Raw genomic sequence first — 16,925 nt, forward strand, 5'->3', positions numbered from 1 at the left:
TAATTTGACTTTCTCAACTATATTTTATGACAACTCATCTCTGTTGACATGACTTGTACATCTGAGTTGATTTAACAAAAGGCAGCAAAGTATTTTTTACAGTGTATCCATTTATCTGTCCATTTATCTGTTCATCCATCCATCCATCATTAGAAATACAAAAAAAAATGTGTTAGGTCAAAAAGGTACAAACCCAGCCTGTGGGTTAAATTAACCCAGAAAGTGCTTATATTTCACCCAACGACTGGTTAAAACAACCCAGCATAGGTTTAATTACAACCCAATTGGTCAGGTTTCATTTCTAAAAAATGAACTATGTTTTTTTTTTGTGGTAAAAGTGTAGTTACCATGTTTTTCGGTGTATTGATTACTGTTAGCAAAACCATATAACTATAATTTTAGAAAACCATGATTAGCAAAACCATGTTATTTTGTGGTTACCGTGGATTTACTACAGTAACCATGTTTTTTTTACTGTAGTAGAACCATTATTTATTATGATGTCATCCCTTTTTGACCTAAAGCTGGGTTCAAAATAACCCAGAATCTAGTCACTGGATTCCAATACAGCTACAAAGAAAGAACAATCTTGCTCCACATTCAGATAGACACTCCAGAGTTAAAAATGGCAGACACCTCCCACTGACATAATTTGTTTCACAGTCACTGCCCACCAGCATGAATCAGATGTTGACATTCTAATTTCATGCACACATGGGTGTTCGGCCCAGTCATGCTCTGTGCCGGGACCAACCCCTCTGTCTCTGACATCCAACAACATACCTGGAAACAAGCTTCTGGGATCAGCCTGACATCCCCCGGTGGTGTCCTCTAATTCTCTAAATCTCTGAAACAAGCATGCATGTCAATGAATATTTATATGTACCCATCCAAAATCTATACATCTCAATGGTAGGGCGATTCAGTTAGCCACCTGTTATCAAATATGGTTTTAGCACGTCACAAAAATGCCATCTCACTGACTTTTCATAAATTCTTTCAAAAATGCAATTATTTATAGCAAATATGCTACTTATAGCATCTTCTCTTGAACTATGGTTTAACTTTATAGGGCCTGAAAGCATTGTATAACAATATTTGTTTATCACAGTTGTTTTTAGTAAAAATCAACGTGTGGCTGAAAAGAAAAATAGCCATCAGCAAAGCATTAACACATCACGTCTTCTTTAAGCAGCGCGCAGTTTGTCACATTTGCAGAGTAAACTGGATGCCGTTTTTGCTTAGAGTCGATTAATTTTTACGCTTTTACAAACAGTATTTTGACAGCCCATAATATGAGTAGAAACACGAGGAGTGCAGAATGAACCACAAACACTGGCCTTATTCTGTCACTACGGACCTTCAGACAACTTCAGGTACTGCTAATGAGACTTTTGCTTTAATTGTTTGCTAGTTTTTTCTCTGAGGAAAAGCGGAAGTTACAACGGATAGGAGGAACAGACATACGGCTAAACTCTTAAAAATAAATGTAAATTAAAGGTTGTTTTTCAGGGTTTTATGTCCATAAAGCACCTTTAAATTCCACAGAAGATTTATGTTGAACAAAATTATATTTTTTGTAGTAAAAAAATCGTCTATGGCATCTCTTAGAAAACACTTAATAGCAAAATTATTTTTAGTGTAGTTTTGATTTGCATACTTCATGTTGACTAGAATATTACATTTAATTTTCTCATAATCAAACCCATTGTGCTGTAATAAGGTTTATGTAACTGGGTTAACAGTTGTTTAGCGCCATTTTCTCCTGATGGAAGTCTATGCGCGTGAAGTTCACGAGCAAGCGCTCTCTCTCCTGCTGCAAAAACAAATCGAGTCTTCCGGGATCAGAAAAAGCCAAGTATTAACCAAAGTTCTGTCAAACGTTTCTCCTCAGATTTGACTTATTGCTCGACAATAAACACCATATAAATAACCGTCCACTGTCCATTTCATCTCTTTCCGCTGGAGGTTAAGTCGAGTTTATTACTGACGCTTTGGCCGGCATGCATTAGGCAAATCATAAATTATGCATGCTAATTACCTTGGGCTCCCACTATAATGAATTCTTTTAATTAAACTACCACGTTGTGGTTTTGTGTGGCATGCTCTATATTTTATCCCCTGCCTAGGATGACCTTCTTCTTCGTAGAGTGGATCATGTAGTGAGTGGGTGGGTGGGGGGCATCATTTTGTCTTTGCTTACACAACAGAGTTCACGTCAGTGTTAATGAACAGAGAAAGCTAACACTCCAAGACAACATATTTCAGGTTTCCAGTATGTTTTGGAGATGGTTTGAATGAAAATGTTTATTTGAAAGGGCATACAATCAACAAAGCAAAAGTGTGCATAAATAGAAAAATGTAAATATGTCAGTAGTTAAAATATATACAATACAGTATGGATATATGGCGTTAAATGACCATGGTGTTAATGTGATTCTGTTTGTTAATGCTAAACAGCATGACATCATGCTATTAAAGCACACACTGCGTTTAGTTTTTGCACTAAAGACAGCTATTAATTCTCAGTTGGTGTCGAGCAATGTCAGGATTTTAATTTATCATTTGTATGATGTTAGTAACAGGATATTTGGAACTTTAGCATACTTTAATTTAGAAAATTATTTACTAATAATAATTTTAAAAAGTAAATATTAGTACAGTATTATTAGTATAACAAATAATAATATTAATTTTACTAATAATTTTAGTACTTAATATATGTGCATGGGTTCATTTATTTTACTTATTTAAATTATGTCTATTACTTGATCTTTTTTATTTATCTAAAGAAATCCGAAATCCCCATCTGAAAAGAAACTCCCAAAACATACACTTCTCCGTAATCAGTATGATAACTTAGAGTAAACATCAATACAACACAATGTCAACTCCCCCCAAAATAAAGTAAATAAAAAGAAAAGAAAAGGAAAGCAAAAAGGGGCAGAGTGAAAAAAAACTTGCAGTGTTGTGCAAACAGTCTCTCAGGGGGAGGGGCTGGATTTAAATTCCAAAAGGGTCTCAGAACTGGTTTCCTAGTCCCCCAGTCAGCTATGTGTTTGTGAGAAATCGGTCTTTTTGTCTTTCTGAAAAAAGACTAAATCTACATCGGTGGCCCAGTCTAAGTTTGCAATTCTTTGCACTTTCTATTCAAGTGAATGAGGGTGAATGAAGTGGCCAGGGACCCTTTATTTGATCAGCTCAATTGCATAAAGTGACGGAATTCTAATGTATTTGCTTAATATCCCGAAGAAGGCTGTTGCTCTCTATGCCGGGACGCAAACAATGCACCTGTTTCTGACCGCGACACATCCTTTATGAATGGACCCCCCATTAAATGTGAGAGTAAAAAGGGGCTAAAATGTTGAAAAGAAGCTAAATAATAGTGTGATAGCAACAAAAAATTATTTTAAAATAGTAAAAAATATAAACTACCAATGTGCATTTTTTACAGTAAAAAAGATTATATTCGCAGTTATTTACTAAAAATATTTTGAATTTAAAAATATAAAAAACGAAAATATTTATTTGGGTTTTTTGTTTGTTCTCAGAAATTAAAACAAATCTAACAAATTAAAATAAGTTATGGAAAAATTAGCTAGAATTAAATGCATAAAAGTTATATTTAAAAAAATAAAAATCGCTCTCTCGAAAGCCGCAAATTGTTTCACTACTGTGTAAAATAAAATTGTAAAAACACATGTGATGGTGTCCTGTGTAAAACGCTAATGAATGAGTCCGGTTGTCTGTGCTGTGACTGTGGTGTAGTAACTTCATGCATTCTAATCAAGCGCTTCATTCATTTATTTTCTGGCTCGGTTGTGATTTGACTCGAGGAACTCGTGTTTGTTTGGACTGCTGGATAAGTGCTTACCTGCGTGATCTACCTGTATTCATATTACTTTATATACTCTAAAAACATAATTTATAATTTACAATAAATATATGATATAAATATGAAATATATAAATATAATAAAGTAAAGCTAATTGTAAAATGTACAACGTTAGTGAGATTATAATATTGTTTAACTGCATCAAAAGTTCGTGAACATAAAGAGCAAAAAAGTCTATTAGAGCTTTTATTTATTTATAATAATAATAATAATAATTTTAATAATAATAATAATAATAATATAATACTTAAAAAGTTACCTAAAATAATACAAATTTTATATTTTAAGTATTGTGTGTAGAGAAAAAAATAAATGCGATTTAAAAAGAATATACAGGAAAACATTTATAAGTTTACACAATTTTAATGAAAAAATATTCTGATGACCAAGTTTATAATTTAATGCAGACGTTTTGTACATCTTTTAAAAGCACGCATGCTTGCAGCAAAACAACACAAAGTCTGAAAAAGGCATGCTTTGTATCTGAACAAAAAGTACAAATGTACGGCATTTAATACACATGGTCACCACGGCTTTAAATTAAATGCTCACAAAACATTTCCTGCAAAATATAATGTAAAACATCTAACTAAAAAGTGCATTTTACACAATTCAATATCACTTATTTGCAATTATTTACATATTTGCTTCGCCATAAAAGTGATGACCCTATTATTTAAATCTTTTTTTCCTTTTCAAGTTTGACATTGTAGCAAATACTGTACGTGTGTGTGCCTGGGTGTTTTAGATCAAGTTGGCTTGTATATTTGGTATGCAGACTGAAACGAGTTTAGTTGTCAAAAAAGTTAGTAGTATAACTATTAACAACTAACAAAAAAATAGCATTTCAAGCTGAACATTGTCTGAAGTTTACTTATGATGTCAACTGTTAAAATCAAGTTTAATATTATTTCAGCACATTTTTTAAAATGTGGTTCTCCTTCAAATTGAACTAAAACGGTTACCTAAAGAAAACCTAAATAGTTCTGTAAAATGACTAGCACTTGTGCAATTCAAACATGAAGCAGAGTGCTTGAAATTTTCCAACAGCCAACTAATAAAATAAACCCATAAAATCTGAATATGTAAAACCTCTTAGATCTTTTGGAAAACACTGACAATCTTACAATATTATATCCGTGTTTGATCCATGTGATCAGACGAAAAGCAACATTTAAAACTGGAAACACATACACATAAATTAACATCACTGCAACATAGATAAGCTCTTGCCTTGATTGTATAGCGAGTGTTTTTCGGCATACGTTTTCAAGGTCCATCATTAAAATTCAGCTTTGGAGTAGGTGTTGACCAAAAGGCCCAGTTCTCAGGTAAAGACACCTGTTATTGTCAATGCACAGCGACCGATTGGAGTGTTGAGGGACCCGTCAGGGTCTCGCTCGGGGTGGCAGGACTGCTTTGGCTGGTCGCTGTCTGCGGTGACGTCGGGCTCAGAGACTGAGGAGAGTTCGATAGGAAAGCAGGGATGTGGTGAGGCAAAGCCGACAGGCCGGGCACCGACGCCGGGGTCGGTTTGATCGGGACAGGGATCGCCGGTAAGGTTTGTCCCCCGTGGCACAGAGACTTGATGGGTACGCCGTATGCACTGTATTCACCGCTGGCCATGGAGATGGGGGCCGCGCTGTCGATCACACTTGTACTGTACATATGTGGCCAAGCCGTGGTCAGCTGGTTGTGCAGAGGATACCCGGCGGACATGGACTGCATGGTGGAGAAGGCCAGTCCCCCTGGCACTTTGTACTCTCGGGCGATGATGTTCTCGATTGCGAAGGGATGCTTGAACGTGGACGGCTGGGTCACTCCTAAGTTGTAGCTGGACATCTGGGGGAGATGGGTGCCCGTCGCTGCCAGGGCGCTGAGCCTGAGCTTGGCTTGCTGCTGGAGATAGTGGGCAGCGTCCGATGGCTTGCTGGGTGCCAGGTGGTCGGATATCATGACTTTGAAGCGTTTGCGGCGTCTCAGGAAACTTCCGTTCTCAAACATGTCGCCGCAGCTGGGGTGGAGAGCCCAGAAGCTGCCCTTGCCCGGCTGGTCCGGGCGGCGGGGGATTTTGATAAAGCAGTCGTTGAAGGACAGGTTGTGGCGCAGGGAGTTTTGCCAGCGTTGGGTGTTCTCTCGGTAGTACGGAAAGCGGTCCATAATAAACTTGTAAATTTCGCTTAGTGGAAGCATCTTCTCCGGACAGCTCTGAATAGCCATGGCGGTGAGAGAAATGTAAGAATATGGAGGTTTCTGATCGCTATAGGTGTTTCTCCCGGGTCTGGGCATCCTTGCACAAATTGTGTTGCGCAAAGCCTTGAAATGTATTTACGTGTCCACAATTCTTCAAAAGCGCATTAAATAAAATACAAGCAGGCTATTGGAGACTTTACCGTATATGCAGCCCGTCCAAGTTTCAGAGAAAGTTCAGCGTGATGCGCGATCCACAGTTTATGTGAAGGAACTGCCGAGACGCGACCGATAAAAACAAGTTCACTTTTGTGATCTGAAGACAGAAGTAAGGACTTCCTTCTTCCCAGGCCAGCTTGAATGGACTACGTCCTCTCTCTCTCTCTCTTTCCTGATAAGATGAGCTAAGTGGCTGCATCCATGTCCTTCCTCAAACCATCTGATAGTTTTATGTGTCGACATGGGCAGAAAAGACCCCTGTAGAGGCGCTTCATTAATGTGCCACTTCTTTGCTATCACATGACAATCGCCTTGGGAGGAGGGGGGCTGGGAGAAAGGCATAATCTGGTTTCATTTACACCTATTTACATGGACACCTTGGGCCAATAGAAATCATTTCCATTTGAAGACAGAGCAAAGGGGTGAAAAGGCTCGGCAACCGGAATTGAACTGCGATGGCACCCGGTAACAGTGTGTGAAGGTATGTGTGTGAACCTTTCTGTGCGCTTCGCAGGGTGCTTGGTCTACAATTCACACGTACAAATGGAGCTACTGAGCAATGGGATGTTTGACATGGAAATTGGCTGGAACTTGCTTGCAGTGTGCATTGTATTGTCACTGTTACTTTTTTGTTGTTTTGCTGTGACACAGCGCATATGACTTTGCCGGCTTTTGTCGCGGCTCTTTAGAGCAAAAATGTCAATTGCATCCCAACGTAAACATGTGGACAGCAAATTAAAGCGTGTAACAACACATTTTTTTTGTATTTCCACCACACCCGAACGCTTCGTTATCTAATGAGCCAAGGGAGCCATATGCCTGTACGGTGTCATTTATACCATAAGCATATGTTTATTAGCAACAAGAAAATTATCTGTCAGTACTAATGTTTTAGGATTTAATTTACACAATCAGGCAAAATAGGCTACTTTAGAAATAATCAGTAACACTTTACATTATAATGCATGATATGTCACTACACATATGTCACTATAAGTAATTACTATAGTAATAACAATGATAATGTTTAGTCTACTCACAGGCGGCTTAAAAATAATTACGCATTAATTACGTGTAATTCATTAGTATTACACGGTGCTTACTTATGCAAATACACATTAACACGAACACTAAAGTAACGTGCAAACAGATTTTGCCAATGATTAATATTCGCCTAATTTTAAAATGTAGCCAAATCTGTAGAGAGACTCATTACCGCGGTTTTAAATGCGCAAGCACATCCTACAATATTAACAGCAATACTTGAGAAACCTCTTCACGAAGCAGACGACGGGATAAATACAAAAAGAAACGACATGTGTGTACCAGCAGCATAATAACGATATTAATACTTGTCGATATCGTGCAAAATTCGATACTTTTAAATTGCAACTCATGTGAAATTTAAAATGCTTGATTAAAATTAAAAATAGATGGTGAGTTGATTAAAACTTTTTTAGCGCGTTTCCTTCCAAAGTAACGTGACCTGAAGGGTCCATAAGAAAATGCGCAAACATTTAAACAAAACAAACAATAAACCTTCTTGAAATGAAACTTCATGATGCCAGGCGCCCTTTTGTGTCCATGTAAAGAAACTGAAAAGTACTTCAGATATGCAAATAAAGCCTTCAGAGTGGTCTTGTGAAAACTGTATAAAATATCCATAAGTCAATTATATGAATGTGAAAACCAAATGGAAGCCTATTTTGAGCAATGGCCATTCAAGCTTTTTTTCAAGGCTCACCAAGGGCCACCTTTCCGCTTGGTGAGTTTGCAATGCGATGGACCACACACGCGCTCGCGGATTTGCTCATAATTTATGCAAATTTTCCACCATAAATCCACCAATGAGACCCCTGACCGCTCTGACGGATCACGAGGAGAATCAGCCATACAAGTGATTATATGCAATATGCATTGTTTATTCTGATGCCTCTTGGAGGGAAATCTGGATCTAAATCGAGGGAAGCATGAGAAGAGAAAAAAACTTTTACAAGGCAGCTAATATTTACAAAACAGGAGGAAAGTACCAAGCAAAGCCTTATAGTTTCCTTGGTTGCCACACAATCACTGTCTCACAAACACTTTCTTTCCAAGCTAGAAAGTTGTGCAGTTCCACGCTGCGTCTTCAACACGGTCCTTTTAAAAGCGCATTTTTTTTCTCCCTGCGCCATGAAGTGCTTCTTTTAACTTGTAATTCTCTGTTTGTGTATTGACAGAAAAGGGCCGAAGGATTCTGATTTTCCAGGCTTTTTTCACATGCCTTTTCCTGAGTTCTTCTGAGGATATCTTTGGGATGCAACGTCGATCAAGCCAAGGTTTTGTAAGAGCAAGTATTCTTCAATAAATCTGCCATTATGCCATTATAGTGGTGCGACAAGTATCCGACACCTTAGTGAAAGAGAGAAAGAGAGACAGAGAGAGAGAGAGTGTGTGTGTGTGTGTGTGTGTGTGTGTGTGTGTGTGTGTGTGTGTGTGTGTGTGTGTGCGTGTGTGGGAGTACTACCACTTATAAATAGTTTTTTTTCTCTGCCCAAATGTTTACCCAGACAAGAAACAATAGAAAAACAACTATGTGACTTTCCAGCATTCAAGGAAGAATGCAAAAACAAGGCGTAAAATAACAAGATCCGCATTCAGGAACAGCAGGCTACACTTTATTATTTACTATGTAACAATAAAGTCTGAACTTATTTAATGAAATGTATGCATATTGCATATATACAAACATTTTATGCAAATGACCCCGCATGCTTGCGCGCTCCTCAGCCGATCCTACACAGTCATGCAGGCAAATGTTTTCACAGTTAATCATGCGCACAATGGCACAGTATCAACCTGTGATGAGGGACCACCCAACTCATTGCGCATTTTCCATTTTTTTTCCGTATAAGTTTCCGGCAGCTGTCATGGAAATCAGCTTTGTCCTTTAACTGAACGGTTAACCAATGTGACGAAGACGATCCGTGCGTATTTGTTCACTAAAGATTTGTTGCGTTTTTTTCTCCTTTTCCCCCAGCTCTATACGCTATGGATAGTGCATGCTCGAATGGCCAACTGAAAATGGCACCAAGATTCCTGAATGGCTGCAGCACTAGATCAACTGTATAATGTGCGAGTGAGTTTGGTCATTTGTACAAGCTGAACAAAGGTTGGTCTAAGCCAAATTGCATTGCACTTGTGAACCGGGGGCTCTGGTCTTAAGTATCTTTTACAGCTGGGGGGACCGAGAACAATTTTGTGTGCGTCTGAAAAAGGCAGATAAACAAAGCCACTTTCTGAAGCATCTAAAAGTAGAGTAGCGAGGCGTGACATTCCCAGGGCGATGGGACACAAAGGCTGAGGTCACGCGGATGAAAAAGAGAATCAAACAGCCACTTTCACACGTCTGCCCTCCGCCATACAATAGGAAACAAATGTTGTTAAAAGAGGATCGATGCCATTCATTGTAAGGCAGCGAATGATAGCAAAACAATATTGTCAAACTGAGTCAACTCTGGGATATGCTGCCACCCAGGAAAAAAAAGAGAGGGACACGGGAATATTCAGCCTGCCGAATACGTAATAGCCAATGGCGCAAAACTGCTTTTGGATTATACACCTAAACGCATAAAACGGCAAATTAATACATTTAAATAAATATTTAAACAAATACATCTTTATAACAGCGATGGTATCGTATAAAATTATTATTAAAAATAATGATTGTTTTGTAATAAATTATTATTAAATAACAGCATACTACAATATAACAAGAGGCAATAACAGTTGCAGTATTTTTTTTCTGCATACTTGCGGCTTTTTTAATCCACGTCAACCTGCTGTCGAGCCCAACCCCGCTGAGCTCTCAGCAAACTCAATGTGTAGGCTATTTCATCGCATTATGAGCCTCTTCTGTCTGCAGGCAATGTAGATTTACTGAAGAACTACTGAATAAACAAATTGCAGTTGCTGGCGGTAATTCACATCATAATACAAACATTTGTATGCGCATGCGGTCAAAATCAAATTTTAAGTTTAAAATTATTTACATTTAACTTCTTTGCAACGTGATCCATTTTGCTGTAGTTGTTGTGAAGGAGTTCAGTGATGAAAAATCAATGGATGTTCAAACCATTATACGTAATGTTTTACATGGGCGAAATATTTTTCATATTTGTTTTATTTTTATATTTTTTTAATAAACGTGCTCAAATTGATTCTTTGCATGGCACTCACATGAAAAACACTGTAGTATCAATGTAATTCTTTACAATAGCGAATTGTAGTAAACTGTAGTATATTATATTAATTACTGCACTATATAGGATATATATATATATATATATATATATATATATATATATATATATATATATATATATATATATATATTATTAACTATAGTAAATTATTAAACTGCACTAAATACTGTAATATTTAATATTAAACACATTTATATGAATTTCCTACAGTAATTTCCCACGTGGGATTTTATAAAAGTAACATATTTGGTTCTCCAAAGAACATTTCAGTCAAAGGTTCCCAAACTCACCATTTTATATTTAGTCTGTATACATTAAAGAAGCTTTCATAAAACAGAAAGGTTCTGTTGATGTTAAATCTCGTTTATGGAACCACACAACCTGCCAATAAACCTTTTATAGGAACTTTACCTTTTAAGGATATTTTGAGCTTTTCCAGTTGCAGGTAACCTATCGGACAGCATACCTTTCTGAGTCGGATCAGCATTGTTTTAATGAAGTCTGCGGTGATCTGTTCTCCCCTGAGATGTTTTACAGCGCAATTAAGAGCGTGTTTGTGATGCCGTGTATGAATATTCAACAGAATGTCAATTAATTAGCAGACAGAGGGCTCTCATTATGATGCTCAAAACCCTTTTAGTGGCGAGGAAACTATAGAGGAGGGGTAGTGCGCCAATCCAGTTAAACGCTATTATCTCACGCTGCCCTCATTTGCTTGATGGACTTTGTCTTAATTATAGGCTTATGGTTTCTTAGCGGTATCGCATCGCATAACTTAAAGGAACCAGTGCGAATTTATACTGCAGACCGAAATAGGCTTGAAAAAGTACCTTTGTGGCCTAAATCTAACAATTCAATATAGATTGCACATATATTTATTAAAATGGATAGGTTGTGCTTTACATTCGTGGTAAGTTTTGTATGATGTGCAAATGCATGATAGTCATAATGTTTATAATTTATAATTATTAATTAATATTATAAAATAAAATAAATGTGTACATTAAAATTGTGAAGGTGTTATTAATAAAGAAATAGAAAGTTGCTTTGACAATACATGTTGTATTTATTTTTTATTATAGTAAATTGTAGTTTCCTTTAGTATATTATAGAAATTACTACATTGTCGTAATGTATAATATAGTAGTAAGTAGTATTAACAATTAATAAACTGTAGTAGCCTACTTTAAAATTTACAATAAGGTTAAAAACAACACAGAATCTAGGAATTTTAAGGGGACATATCAAGAAAATCTGACTTTTGCTATAATTCTATCAACCTAGAAAATGCGAAAAAGATCATCCCAGTAACTTAGTTTTGGTAAACCATTCTCTGCAAGCATGCAAAAAATAGGTTGAAATTTGGCTCCCTTTGTGATGTCAGAAGGGGATCATAGTATATACCGCCCCTTAAGCTGCAACCTGCCCCTATCCAACTACGGCACTGCGGCTGCAATCCAGTCTTATGAAATTATATAATCACATAATATTTTGATTCTTTTTTATGATACTGTCATGAATTTCCGAATTTTTTCGTGATCATATCACAAATTTCTGTTTATGTGTCATTGTCACGTACAGGTTACTCAACTGCTTTTTCCTATTTTCAAACTATTGTTGCTTCGTTTTAGGGTTAGATTTGGTGTTTGCATTAGGATGTCACTTTAAGTATTGGTTTATAAAAAAAAAATTCAGATTTTTCAAAATATTTTCTGACTTTTAAACCATTGTCGCCTGGCGTTAGTTGGGTTTGGGTAAGGATTTAAAAAAATGCGGAAATTCGTGACAGTATTGAGAAAAAGAAAACAAATTATGTGACTATAGGTACGTAATTTCGTGAGTTCCTTTGAATTTTAAAGAACACACCCAAAAACTACAAATTTTTGCTCACACCTACAAAGTGGCAATTTTAACATGTTATAATAGATGATCTATGGTATTTTGAGCTAAAACTTTACAGACGTACTCTGGGGACACCAAAGATTTATTTGACAACTTTAAAAAGTCTTGTAAAATGTCCCCTTTAATACTATACTATAGTAAATACTAAAGTATACAGTGTTTTTCACAGTGTGAAGGAGGAAGAGGAATAGTTAAAAACAGGGCAAATTATGGATTCTGTACAAACTGCGACTTCTGTGATTGTTAATCTAAAAAAATGTTTTTCCAATTGAATGTGACAGCAATTTTGATCAATACTGTCATTGTTATTCGCAGGTTCAAGGTTACAGAGATAAACACAAAGGTTGTCCACTAAACCGAGTCCCATATTAGTATGCATGTAAAATTAATTAGCTGCTTCTCAGTGACATCAAAAAGGAGTACCTGGGAGGACGATGCCTTCAGGGCATGCCGAACATATGTTGGGATTACAGTTAATGGACTAATGACATAAATTAGGCATTCATTATACAGCACATCAGGTGTGGAGGATGTCTCAATTGAGCCGTGTTTGAGACGATCAGGGAATCGAAATGGGTTTTACTAAAAGGCCGGTCAAGACTCATTTGTCCCCGTCAGATTTTTTCTTCATCGATAATAAGGTGAAAATACACTCCAAAAACCCAGTGTTGGCTCAAAACCCAGCGGTTGGGATAAATTAACAGAAAATGTTTATATATTAGCAGGTGGGCTTAAGACAAATATGCTGCTTGAATAAAAAGCTAAATACCTTCATACATGAACATAAGACAGAAAGACAGAGACATTTATTTGTAGATACACTCTTTAAAAAATGCAGGGTTATTTTCCACCCAGCGTCAAAACCCAACCAAAGGGTTAAATTAAAGGATTAGTCCATTTTCTTAAATCTAAAATTCAGATAATTTACTCACCACCATGTCATCCAAAATGTTGATGTCTTTCTTTGTTCAGTAGAGAGGAAATAATGTTTTTTGAGGAAAACATTCCAGAATTTTTTTTCATTTTAATGGACTTTAATGGACCCCAACACTTAACAGTTTTAATGCAGTTTAAAATTGCAGTTTCAAAGGACTCTAAATGATCCCAAACGAGGCATAAGGGTCTTATCCAGCGAAACGATTGTCATTTCGGGAAAGAAAAATAAAAAATATGCACTTTTAAACCACAACTTCTCTTATTCCTCCGGCTGTGTGACGCGCCAGCTCGACCTCACGTAATTGCGTAATGACGTCAAAAAGTCTGTGTTACATATATGAAACGCACATTTGTGGACTATTTTAAACAATAAACTGACACAAAGACATGAATTAGTATCATTCGACAAAGTCGAAACGGTCCTCTTTCTCCACACTTGTAAACACTGGGGCAGAGTTTCGCATACGTTATCCGTGACCTCTTGACGTGATGACGTATTACGTGAGGTCACAGGACCGGAGGAAGACAAGAAGTTGTGGTTTAAAAGTGCCTATTTTGATTTTTCTGGCCAAAAATGACAATCGCTTCGCTAGATAAGACCCTTATGCCTTGTTTGGGATCATTTAGAGTCCTTTTAAACTGCAATTTTAAACTGCATTAAAACTGTTAAGTGTTGGGGTCCATTACAGTCCATTAAAATGAGAAAAATCCTGGAATGTTTTCCTCAAAAAACATAATTTATTCTCACTGAACAAAGAAAGACATCAACATTTTCGATGACATGGTGGTGAGTAAATTATCTTGATTTTTTTAAGAAAATTGACTAATCCTTTAATGCAAAAAATGTTTATATTTGACCTAACAATGGGTTAAAACAACCTAGCATAGGTTAAATTAAAAGTGTTGATAGATAGAGAGAAAAAAACTGGGATGGATAGAACGAAAGAGAGACAGAGAGAGAGGTAGTAAGTTGACCATCAGATGGGTCAGGCATTCAAAGTAGCCGATCCTTTAGGGCTGTCAGGATTGTTGAGTTGACCAACAACCAAATTTACACCGATGCCAGCACTTGACTTGAATGCTGTTTTTTCCCTTCAAGACATTTTTATGTGCTTATTTATTTAAATAAAAAAATACATCATTTACAATAGTTCACATATTATTGTTATTATTGTTCATTCTAAATTAAGGTACATTTTTATAAATCATACAGATGAATTTTATAAATCATATGATTTTCAAATTATATTTTAAATCATTTAAAGTAAAATCTAAATAATTTGTTATTTGTGTGTGTCAAAGTTCCAGCACAAGCTTTTAAGCATGACTACATGACATGACTAACATTTTCATCCTCATATACAGAAAAACAGCAGTGGGTGTTTCAGCACCGTGGAGAGCTCCAGCACATACCACAGCGCCCACCCTCTGCTCTGAAACACTGTTGTTATGATTTCATATGGCTGTGCACAGACAAAAACACATGCAACGCATCATTATCGCAGTGTATGCAGGAATGTGTTAGATTATTTGAGAGAGAGAGAGAGAGAGAGAGAGAGAGAGAGAGAGAGAACTAAGGGTTATGTAAAACTATCCACCATTCCCATCTGCATCTGACTGACAGCTGGCACATTTGTTAGACACAACCAGACACACAGCTGGTTACTGCTGCTAAAATGAACGACGCCTCCAGTCTATCTCTCTGTGTGTCTTTGTCTACACCACACATGCGTATGGGCGATTGGTAACGTTGGTGTGAAGGGTCTCATCTCTCCCCAGTTCATTGGGTCCATATTGAGAATAACAGCAGGAGTGATGAGTGCTCTACCTGAGGCCCATGCTTGTGCTATTGAGCGTGACCAGGAATGTGTGCGTTACAAACCTCTACATAATTTATTACAGACACAGGGCCGTCATGTGCCGGTTTTCTATTGGATGGTAAACCTCACAAAATGAATAAATGATTAAATAACGGCAGACAACTGCAAAAACATTCAGCGTTAAAACTACATTGGGTTATATTACACTTTTTTGCAAACTATAAAATCATGAACTAATTGGCTAAACTGAACAGTGGAAAGAACAGGAAATTATAAATCAAAGAGTAGTCTACAGTAACTGCATTAAATTATTAAAGCCTTGACTTCAAACCGAGGGGCAACCTTCCGATCTCTCTGATGAAGCCAATACGGAAGTGATTTAAACGGCAATTCATCGATTGGCCACTAGAGGCTGACTCCAAAAAGGAGGAAATTATAGACCCATATTTTAAAATACCCAACTTTACAGTAAAAAATATATATATATGTTTACAGCCTGGTACAAAAATTGTTTTGGTTCTGTATAGCTAATTTTGCCCTTCATGACAATGTTGAGTAGGGTGAAATTGTTTTTGTAACTGATCCGTTTAAATTATATTAAGCCTTAAAGTTCTGCATAATTAAGGGCGTGGCCGCTTGAGTGACAGTTGAACTGCCACTGCTGTCACTAGAGTCGAGCTAGGGGGGCGTGTATTCAGCAACCAGCCCCCTCAGCTTCACCCACGTCCCGCCTCTTTACCCATTTTCGGATATTTGTGAGTGACGCGCGAGCAAGATGACAATGGCAGACACCGCCTACTTTAAGCTTCAAAAACAATCTTCAGAAACCTACGGGTGACGTCACGGACACTACGTCCATCTTTTTTACAGTCTATGCTTCAAACCAATGACTTTAGCATTGTTATTCATCAATTGAGTTGCAAGCACCGGTACACAAGCATGCAGAAAGTGGTTTTATATTATTTAAAGCCCTAACCAGATCCATAGACTATTAAATATTGGTATTTTTATATCCCATTCATTATAACACAATATAACACAAAATGCATTCACAGAGTTATCTACTCAAAAATATTTTAAAATAAATGAATATAAACAAAACTAAACAGTGTACATTTTGTGAAATACAGTGTAAAATGAAATACAAGCCTATTAAGAACCAAATATTGAATTTCTGGGTTATTTTCAACCCAGCGTTGGGTCAAAAAGGGACAAACCCACCCTACTGGGTTGTAAATTAATCTATGTTGGGTTGTTTAAACCCAACATGCTGGGTTAATTTAAACCATCTACTGGGTTTGTCCCTTTTTTCCCCAATGCTAGGTTTAAAATGACCCAAAGTGCAGTTATTAAAGGATTAGTCCATTTTCTTAAAAAAAAATCCAGATAATTTACTCACCACCATGTCATCCAAGATGTTGATGTCTTTCTTTGTTCAGTCGAGAAGAAATTATGTTTTTGAGGAAAACATTCCAGGATTTTTCTCATTTTAATGGGCTTTAATGGACCCCAACACTTAACAGTTTTAATGCAGTTTAAAATAGCAGTTTCAAAGGACTCTAAACGATCCCAAACGAGGCATAAGGGTCTTATCTAGCGAAACGATTGTTATTTTTGGCAAGAAAAATAAAAAATATGGCCTTTAAACAACAACTTCTCTTCTTCCTCCTGCTGTGTAATTGCGTAATGACGTCGAAAAGTCACGTGTTACATATATGA

The 16,925-nt window shown here is 36.8% G+C and overlaps 1 protein-coding gene across 1 annotated transcript; it reads right to left on the bottom strand.

Annotated features, from left to right (window-relative positions):
* Positions 1-4,207: 4,207 nt before the first annotated feature.
* foxb1a (forkhead box B1a) lies at positions 4,208-7,134 on the bottom strand. The gene has a single exon (XM_065292426.2). The coding sequence runs from the start codon at positions 6,182-6,184 to the stop codon at positions 5,246-5,248; it is 939 nt and encodes a 312-aa protein (XP_065148498.1). The 5' UTR covers positions 6,185-7,134; the 3' UTR covers positions 4,208-5,245.
* Positions 7,135-16,925: the final 9,791 nt, after the last annotated feature.

The sequence above is a fragment of the Paramisgurnus dabryanus genome, chromosome 23, assembly GCF_030506205.2.
Source record: "Paramisgurnus dabryanus chromosome 23, PD_genome_1.1, whole genome shotgun sequence".
NCBI lineage: Eukaryota > Metazoa > Chordata > Actinopteri > Cypriniformes > Cobitidae > Paramisgurnus > Paramisgurnus dabryanus.

Bases quoted from the DNA above. Each gene is read 5' to 3' on its own strand.
- foxb1a (XM_065292426.2), bottom strand. From the start codon at position 6,184: ATGCCCAGACCCGGGAGAAACACCTATAGCGATCAGAAACCTCCATAT.